The sequence below is a fragment of the Sphaerodactylus townsendi genome, linkage group LG03 (genome assembly GCF_021028975.2).
Source record: "Sphaerodactylus townsendi isolate TG3544 linkage group LG03, MPM_Stown_v2.3, whole genome shotgun sequence".
NCBI classification, from domain to species: domain Eukaryota; kingdom Metazoa; phylum Chordata; class Lepidosauria; order Squamata; family Sphaerodactylidae; genus Sphaerodactylus; species Sphaerodactylus townsendi.
Window position 1 is genome coordinate 90,044,941 of NC_059427.1, and position 10,351 is coordinate 90,055,291.

General features: G+C 41.2%; 1 protein-coding gene across 3 annotated transcripts in view; it reads right to left on the reverse strand.

Moving 5' to 3' along the window:
* Positions 1-4,287, reverse strand: part of FNIP1 (folliculin interacting protein 1) — a 99,907-nt gene extending 95,620 nt beyond the window's left edge. For all 3 annotated transcript variants that reach the window (XR_007243830.1, XM_048488524.1, XM_048488523.1), the window contains exon 1: positions 4,093-4,287. Coding sequence is in view for 2 of the 3 variants with exons in the window: in XM_048488524.1 (XP_048344481.1) it covers positions 4,093-4,187 (95 nt within the window). In the remaining variant the exon portion in view is untranslated. The remainder of the gene's footprint in view (positions 1-4,092) is intronic.
* Positions 4,288-10,351: the final 6,064 nt, after the last annotated feature.

A 10,351-nucleotide genomic window follows, 5' to 3' on the forward strand; every position in this document is an offset into this window, starting at 1 on the left:
TTGCTTTCATTAAAAAAAATCAGATTCCATACTTTGGATGATGTAGGGATAATAGGGCTTCTTGCAACCTCAACAGGTCAGAAAATGGAATTAAATTTTATTGTACTCTTTCAGCAGCAATAAAAGCATGTGCCCTCTGGTTCTGTTATAGATAGATGCAGCTGCCTATACTTTTATGCCACATTTCCTTGTGATATTTGAGTCACTCTGAACATTTGCGTCACATGGCTATTTCTCCTAAGAAAGTGATCCTTCTAAATAAATGAAGAACTTAAATGTGTGCGGCATCACCACAACTGATATATTCTTCTTCTATCTTTGAGAGAGACAAGAAAGGCTTGCCTATAAGATTTACTACTGCATGAGTATGTCTCCTGATTTTTTAAGATAATAAAAGGCTATATAATAAAAATGTAATATTTACTAAGGACCCATGGAAATCTGATTAAATACAAAATTCTCTCCCCTGCTGAGGTCTCTACAAACATATAAGCCGCTTCTGCTTAGCACCAGCAACACCACTGCCTCTAAACATGAAGATTCCATTTAGCTTATGACTGATAAATCTATCCTGCAAAATATACATCAGGTGTATACACATGGCCCCCCTGAACATTTAATTATAGAAATAACTTCTCACTTGACTCCCAAGTTCATCCCCGCTTATGCACATGGTGTCAACTATGAGCCATTAAAAATCATGAACGAGCCTTACTTAATTATGAAGTTCCACAAAAGATTTGATCGCAGAGGGAAATAGTGAAGGAACTGACCTTAATCACTCATCATCAATGTATCTTTTTAGGTACCCATAGAAGATAACAAAGCAGCAGACCAAGAGAGAGATCTTGAGGTGGTAGTGGATGGCTGTTGTGAAAAAGGCAAATTCTACGCTGGCCAAAATTACATAGGAAATAGAGTATAAAACTGTGGCTAACATACTGCCCTTATACAAATCTATGGTGAGACCACACCTTGGAATACAGTTCTGGTCACCAGACCTTAAAAAGGATATTTCAGAGCTTGAGAAGATGCAGAAAAGAGCACAGAAAGGATAATGCTGCTGAGTTGTCTTGCTTGTGGGCTTTCTAGAAGCACCTGGTTGGCCACTGTATGAATAGACTGCTGGACTAGATGAGTCTTGGTCTGATCAGGCACAGCTTTTCATGTGTTTTTAAGCTAGTTGGGTAGCTACATTTAAACCCAAATGAGGCCTCCTTTGTAATAAAAATAGAATAATAATAACAATTTGCTTCCATTTAATGATAAACCTAATTCTATAATCAGATAGCACACCTCACCCTATTAATGTTAAGTCTGATGTACAAACAACCAAGAGGAACTCAGAACATATACATTAAAAAACTTAGCTCCCACCAAAATGCTTTACATATTGTCTTGCATATATTTTTAAAAGACAGCTGAAAATCTAATGTTAAGAAATATAACAGCAGGAACTGTAAACCTATATTGTGAAGGGAATTGTTTTTGATAGAGTAAGAGTTTGCATGCAATAAACACTGACATGTTGAAAATTGTGGCTGGTTCTTATTTACAATTAAGTGCCTCTATTCCAAAATATGTGAAAAGAGGCATGAAACTCTTCTCAGAATTTAACAGCACTTAGCTCTATTGTATGTGTCCATATTTTTTTACTGACTGCTACACAGCTGTTTATTCAGGCCTGTCATTAGAAGATTCGCAGTTGGCAACTGATATGCTAATAAAACCGAACACTAGAAATAGCCAGCAATACACAAGAATGTTTCATTTCATTACATGTCAATTTAAAAAATCTCTTCTAGCACACTAAAAAGAGAAAACCACGAGAACATTTTACCAACCTTCTTGCCTAGAAAGCAGACAGACAGACAATCTTCATGATATCTCATTAAGGCTAGATTTACACAGGTACAAAGTTACATAGGAAGTACTACTTAGAAGTTTATCATAGAGGTGGTAACACAAAACTAGTTCAAATACTTAAGCCTCTTTCAGGTGAGAACAATTATCTGTTAGATTTCTTATCAAAGAGAGAGGATTTGAATCCTTTTTGCAAACCAAAGGGTTTGCACCTAGATCACCATTTGATATTTCCAAAGAAGTGACAAGGTGGGTAGATCATTTCCACAGATCAGGTAGATTCCAGACTTCATTTGTGCTTTGTTTATTTCATAGTATTAGTCTAAACTGGTATTGTAATTTTGAGGCAGAATTTATGTTAAAAACTGGAAACCATGGAATATAAGACTCTTCACTTTTTAAAGCAAAGGATGGATTTCTCAGGAGTTGTAAACTGGCTATAATATTTAATTAGCATGATATTAGCTAACTTTTTAATTCAGCCTGCTCCAACAGAAGTTTAACTGACAGAATTCAGCAGTTAGTGTCAATACTTAGAGCAAAGTAATAATATGGTCATGTTAAAAATTAAACAATACTGATCCACGGCTTCCAACAGTAGCCCTAGGCCACGAGATTTTGTTTTGACATATGATCAAACCAAAGGAGATCGTTACGCAATCATAAAATGATCAGATGATGAAGATCAAATAGGCATATTGTAGGAATAGCAAAAGTCTTGTAAAAGTGAATTCAGGGGCAACACCTAGCTAGCAGCCTCTGTGACTCTAGAATATTACCGTATCTCGTGCAATTTAAGCAAATGAATACAATTCAAGTGAATTCTTTCTTATACTGAATTCACACTTTGTAATTAAATCTTGGAATGGCAAATCTAGAATCAGGACTCATTCTATTCTTCTAGTGTAATGTTACAAGAGCCAAATAAACACTGTTGCACAGAAAAGGGTTTTTACGGATTCCCACCAAAACAAGTTCCACTGAATTCAATGGCATTTGCTCTCAAATAACCATACAAAATTGTAGTCTGTTTCACTAAAATGAGAAGGACTTGCATCTAACAAAAAAGCAATGAATCAATGAATGCACACCAAATTCCAGAATCATTTTTACAAGTTACATATGGAAAAGCTTTGGGTGATTTTCTGACCTCAGTGCTCATTTTTATCAAATTCACCAATTCAGATCCTATTTCAACCGCTTTACCAAACACAAATATAAATGACATAATATGTGTGACAAGAGTATCATCATCATCATGTAAAAAGAAAAGTAATCATAAACCCTGATGGGTGGGATTTTGATGGTGGCATATATTCAACTATTATTTAAATAAACATGAGAGGGTAAATGAGAGGCAGAAAGACGTTCTGGAGAAGTATCTCTGGCTTGCAGAATTTTATTGGGTACCCTTTCTTAGCCAGATTGGGGTTTGTGTAGCAAGATCCAGACAGACTTTTCTGGTAACCCTACCCTCTACTGGCAGCCATGCAGTTCCCTTTTCTGTCCCTCCTTAACATTTAAGGTGGCGCTTACCAAAGAGAAACCACCCCTTCCACTTTCAGGGCAGCCTGAAGAACTGGCATCTTTTCTTTTGAATGTGGATCAACTCAACTCAGTGTCTCAAAGCTTTGGCCAACACAAAGCAAGAAACGCAGCCTCCTGGGAAAGTGGAAGGAGACAGTCCTGCTCGCTGCTGCCGACACCCCCAGCAAAGGAGAAAAATGAGCAAGAAGCCAAACGGGGAACCGTTTGGATTCGTTTCTCTTTTGCAACTCAGGAAAGTGATGCAGACCCGATTCTACACCGACATGTACGCACGTGACGACCACACAGAGAAAGAGACACGAGGGCGGGGGGGAGGAGGAGAGAAAAGGAGGGGAGGAAACAATCAACGTTGCACGAAGTTTTGGCGCACAGTAAAAAACACATATCCGTGCGATTTCCACCTGGAAGGAAGACCGGGTGCATAGCCTCCTCCAGGATAAAGGAGATGGAAGTGAAAGGACCTGAGAGAGAAAGAGACAAACCCAGAGTCTCCCACAAGTTAGTGAGAGGAGTAGACGGAGTGTCCGCCGTCTAAACTCGTGCTGGCCAGGAAACTGGAGTACTCAGACAAGCAGCATGAACACCAAAATAGAAGGCAGAGGGACAGATTTCCCCGATCTGCTCCCCAGCAGGGCAGGCTGCACGCCAGCCAGCCCCGCTGCCCTCTCCCAGCGCCCCTACCTGAAGACGCACTCCTCCTTCGGCTCCCTGCAGGGGGAAATCAAGCCGTTCTTTTTGTTGAAAAGCTTCTGCAACAAGGTGGGCGTGGGAGGCATTTTGGGCGGGTGAAAGCGGCTCTGCTGCCCCACCGGAGCCCCGATCTGGGCGCGCAGCTGGGGCGGCCAGCTAGTTCCGCGAACCCGACTCCATTCGGCGTGACAGTCATATGACAAGAATTAATCACTTGGAGCAGCCACGGCAGAAGAGGAGGGGAGGGAGAGGGGCAGGAGGCGGGGTTTAGCCCGGATTCCCCGGCCACGGATTGGCTGAGGAGTCGAGGCCACGTGGTGAACCCTGGGATCCTTGCTTGGCTTGGCTGAGACGCGGGGCTGGGGATGTTTTGGTGCTCAAAAGAAGGAGGGGAAGGGGAGGCGCGGAAGCTGGCTTGCCGCCCCCTCCCCACACCCCTCAACTCACCCGCTGAAAGACAAGGGAATACTGGTCACAAGCAAACATTTGAAAAGAACATTCAAAATTTATTTTGTGAGTGGCACTCCCCCCGCCCCAAAAGCTCCTGCTAGCTTGGAAGTGTGATTCAGCAACTGCCTGCTCTTTTTCTTCTCCCTCCCTCACCCACCATCCGTTTTCAAGTCGCGCATCATTGATACAGCAAGCAAGTAAAATAAAAATCTGGGCCCCAACGTTCTTTGCTGTAACCGCAATTAACATATTCTTGGATCTTCCCTCAGGGCTTTTTGTTTGGTCTTCCTCCTTGCCCAGATTCAGATCTCTGAATACGGAAGTCCAATTGGGCGTCCCTGAGTTTACGCTTGAGACCAAAAGAACGTGCATTTCCATTTTGTGTCCGCGATCTAGAGGAGGAGGGTTGTGAAAAGAGTGGCTGCCACCTGTGCCAAGCCGATAAAATAGGAAGATAAGGTCTATAACAGCTAGCTCCTATGATTCTGTTGCCTCATGTGATCAAGAAACAAAATAAAGCATGAGACAAGGAAGACAACAGCCGACTTAATTTTCATTTGCTGAAATCATTGGTTGGGGCAAATTTAGCTTCACATCAACAGTTCCACATTTGTAGTTTCTGTGCTAGAAAGACTGCCTTCCTATAAGGAAAATGTGCTATGCTAAGGGCAAAATCCTGAGACACTGCTCAGTTCACATTAGTAGTCCTTCAAAGAATGGTCAGAGGAAGAACTGCGTTTTGAATGCAGAAGGCACTATTGTCTTATTATTATATTTCCATATTGGGCTGAGGCACTCTAAAGCAGCTTCATATCTACCTAAATACTGCAGGGAAGGAAAGAAGAAAAAATTGTTACAGATGTTTTTGGCAGTATTTCCATGGCAACAATAAGGTCTTGCATGCTTCGTACATTGGTGTCCAAATACTCCTTGTATAATATCAACTGTCACAGAAAAAGCATTGACTGTAGCTAATTTCAGGTATTTTCTCTTTTCCAGCAAGCGTAAAATTATGCACTGGGATGGAAAGAGTTGACACAGAGAGAATTCTCCTTCTCCCAAAATACTAGAACTCAAGGGCATCCAATGAAGCTGATGGGCAGTAGATAGATGAAAGGAAATACTATTTCAGGATAGATGAAAGGAAATACTATTTCACACAGCAAGTGATTAAAATGTGGAATCTGCTGCCAGAGGATGTGGTCATGCCCACAAGCATGGGCAGTTTTAAAAGGGTATTAGATTTATGGATTGTAAGCCAATCAGTGGTTACTAGACATGGTAACTAAAAGAAATCCTTATGTTTGGAGGCAATAAACCCCTGAATCCCAGTCGGTAACATCAGGGGAAGGTCTCAGTCTCTATGCTGTTTTCGGACTTCCAGAACTGGTTGGCCATTCTATGAGACAGGATGCTGAACTAGATGGACCACTGGTCCAATCCACTAGGAGTGGTCTTATGTTCTTAATGTCATTATATAGTATATAGCCTGCAATTAAGAAGGGGTAGAATTTATAATTTAAGAGACATTTCATTAACAGAATTTGGGAGCTTGTAGTCTACTTAGGAGCTAGAAATATTGCATGATATCAGAAGTAGAATTCCACTAAAAATTTATGCGGATATGATTTTCATTTCTACAGGCAAAATAAAAATCCTCAACGTAAAGACAAAAGTAATAAAAATCTGGCGCTGTGGTCTCTGATCCAATCTGGCAAATGGCCACAAACTAAAAAAGGCATGAAAATCAGAGACTCTTGGAATTGTGCATATGAACTTACAGTGATAGATGAAGTGATCTTTAAGCAGACCAGTGGCAATACTGCACAGAGAAATGTAAAGTTGCAGTAAAAGTCATGTGAGTCATCTAGGCATTAAAAGGCACAACCCTCCTTCCAAGCTTAAGAACTGATGTGCTGGCCCAGGATCAATCAGGAGATAGCATATATAGTGGAAAGATGTTTCACTTGCCTTAAATATAAGCTATGCCAACAATCAAAGTGACTCAGTGCCTGTGCCCAATAAGACATACAAGAAAGTAGGCACTAATTTATTTACAGAATTCAAAAGACTTGTGGTCACATAAATTTATTCTATATGTACAGAAAATATGCATTCTGACTGACAAGTATCACCAGCAAATACTCTGCATTTTTAGGCAGTTGGTCAAATTCATAGATTTTTAGCACACTACATCGAGTTTAAAGTTTTCTCAGTCAAATAGACGAGTAGAAAGACCATAAAAAACTGATGGAGAAGACTTTTGGTAGTAGTGATGATTGTTCTATTTCACTGCTGATTTGCAGGAGAATGTGCTTACAAAATGGTTGGAGTGTAACAAGATAATGTACCCCCAAATCCAGTTAGAGAATCTGGACTAATTGGTTCTCTAAACTATTGGTGGTGGAAAGTGTCACAGCTGACTTATGGCAACCCTGGAGGGTTATCAAGGCAAGAGACATTTGGAAGTGGCTTGCCTTTCTTTTTCTCTACATGGGCTGAGAGATTTCTGAAAGAACTGTGACTGGTCCAAGTTTACCCAGAAGGCTTCATATGGAAGAGTGGGGAATCAAACCCAGCTCTCCAGATCAGAGCCTGCCATTGAATCCCAGATACCTCTTGGATTTATCAAATTGAACTTATTTGCAACATTTAATTTTGATAGAGCAAATGAATCAATTTTGAGTTCTGTTCTTTAAATTATTACCAGCAAACCAGGCAGAAACTTTCAGAGTTACTACCTTTTATGAAAAAAAGAAATAATTCTCTTTATTAGAAAATACAAGCATGTAAAACTTCACCCTATAGCAAAAACAAATACAAAAATATCAAATCATCCATCATTTCTCAACCATAATTTGAATAAATAAAATTTAAAACAAAACAGGTTTCAAACTATTGTCTTAAACTGCTTTTAAGAATTTTTTAAAAACCCAAGTCACACAGACAAACAGAAATCTCACCTATCATCAGAAGAGTTCTACCCAGAGATCAATGCATCAGTACATTTATATAGAAAAAGCAGCAATATTATGATAAATCTTTCAGTTTATAAATATGTGATAAATGACTGGTTTATTACTGGTTTATTTATAAAATGACTGGTTTATAAATGACTTGTAGCTAGATAAATGACTGGTTTATAACTACTGGTGAGATAACCAAGTACATCTAACAATACATCTAATATGTGCTTATTAACTCCCTTTCAACAAGAAGGCTACACAGAACTCTCAATCTCTATTAAAAATGAATACATCTAATATTTCTGTAGCTGCTTCAATTCATGGTCAAAGATAAAAGAAAAACTTTTCGCAATTAGATTGGGCCAATAGATAAGCCTGAAATGAGCATACTTATACATGGAAATACACACAGTCAGCAAGAATAAATAAAAAAAACCCCTTGTGATATAATCCAAATCCTGTTACAGGCTGCCTACTCCACTATTTGTTTGCGTGCCTTAAAGCTGTTCAGTGGGGAGGGAAGGAAGAAACAGCAACGGAGCTGATTTCTCACCGCACCTCTTCTTCTTCCAGCAACGTCTCTCTTTGGGAGTGCATAAGCTGGACATGGTGGGAGAGCTTTTCTCTCCAGTGCACAAGCTCCCCAGCCTGCTTGGTGATCCTGACCTTGATGTGCGGGTCACACATGGTTACCAACACGTAAACCTTCTGCTGGGTGAGAGGCTCAAGGCACAATGCCACACTATCCTGCAGCCTCTAGACGAATGTGCACACTGCTGGAAGCAAGTTTGCATGTCCTTCAGCTGGCTCAAAAATTGAGGTCAAGTTCTCATGAGCCATTTGGATCATGGAAATAAACAGAGCCAGTATTGCCATGTCAGACAAGAACAATGGCATAATCGTTAAAGGGGCTAAGGACCTCCACAGTTTGAGAGATAGTCAACCACTTTTCTGGGTTGAGAAGGCTCTCTTCCTGTACCACGTTAAGTCTCACAGAACAAGATGGTAAGGATTCCTTTCTGCTTCAACAAACACTCAAGCATGACAAGGGTAGAGCTCCAGGCAGAGCTACCTTCCACACTGTCTGCTCTTTTTCCTGAGCCAAAAGCAAGCTATCGCTTCTTTTTCCCTGAAGCAGAACTCAACTCCTTCTTTTCCTGTTCCCTCCAACATCTCAACCCTGAAAGGAGATTGGATGTTGAAACAGTACTCCTATTGGCTGGGCTACATGGCAGTTTTCCCCTTTAAGGACAGGACAGCCCTCCGTTTCTCACAGGAACATTCTAGTGTATTAATGGAAATGCAACTAAGGCAAGCCTTAAGATCGGGGGCTTTCTTCAATGGCTGCATTTTCTGGTAAGCTCAGTAAATATCCCTCACCTTCTGTAATGGGAGCACAGCATGGTTGTCCATAGCTATCCAAGCAGTCAGCAATAGTGCAACCAGGGAGCTAGGTTATTAGATGCCCACTGTTAAGATCTCTGCCTACCTGTAGGTTATTGCTTGGCTTTTACAATGAAATCTTTTTGGGGGGAGGGATGTCATTTAGCCTATTGCTATGCTACTGCCATAACTATCATATCATATCTCTGGGGGATTTTTAAAAAATTCCCTTTTTTCCCAAGGTCTTTTACCTTCAGCTTTTCCAATGGAAAAAAAGGGAAGTTGGGGGAATACTAAAAAAAACAACCCCATGAAATATTTAATGAATGAAATGCTTTTAAAGATGGGCAGCCCATCCAAGTGGCAAGGTGGTTGGTGGCAGTGCAATCATGCCACCCTGCCGCTCCCAGAGAGGCTTCCTGGTGGCGGGAGAGACTTGCAAAACAAAACAGCCTCCCCACCACCACAAAGGCTTCATGGGGCTGAATGGACTTATGTGACCCAAAAGGGTTGCATAAGTCCAGATTCCCCAACACCGGCATAAACAGGCAAATGGCCAGGATGGAGCCAGCTAATGTTGGCTGCTCCCCTAGCCATACCTCTGCACCGCCCCTGGTGCACTGGCAGCAGGAGCACTGGGATGCTGGCGCAGTGTCCTGCATCACAGAAGGCCGGCAGAGCCTGCACAGTAGTGGTTTCTCGCCTGAGCTGGGGTAAGTGCCCCAGGGAGGCCATTTCTGCCAGCAGAAACCTGTGTCACTTCCACCAGCGAATTCAGCCCCCAACTTCCCCTCTGGATGGGGCTCAAAGTGGGCATGCTGAAAACTGATCTCTGTTGTCTAGAGATCAGTTGTAATTCCAGATCTCCAGGCCCCAACTGGAGGTTGGCAAACCTCCATGACATGAACATTAGACTAGAAACCTAAGCTACCTGTTTGCTTTTGGACACAATGCCGGATGGAGGTGCTTAATGTTAAAGAATATACTTGAAAATCGTTCCCCCTACCCCCACCCATACCTGGATACATACAAAATACGTATACATAACTATCTGAATTCTGCTCAACTCAAGAGTTCCTCCTAGTGGTTGCTGTGCTAAAGATGGCACACTTGTCAGATTCACTGGAGTTTCTTCTGTCATTGTTCTGAGAGGCTTCTGGAAGGTAGTTTAGAAGATCCTTCCAGATTTTGGGAAGGCACACAAAACAGTTTTGAGATGTTTTTTGCTGGAGATTTAAAATGGATATTTCAAAAAGGGCTACATTTCTGGTGACAAGTTAACCAAAGGTAACAGACCTCAAAACAGCATGCGTATTTTTAAAAATGTGATTGCACTGGTTGTAAAGTGAGATTTTTGGAAAGGAAAGCTTAAAAACCCTTCAAACAAATGTTCCTTTACCTTGTGCCAGCCCAGTTTTGTGCAGCATTACATGCCAACACCACATGTAAGG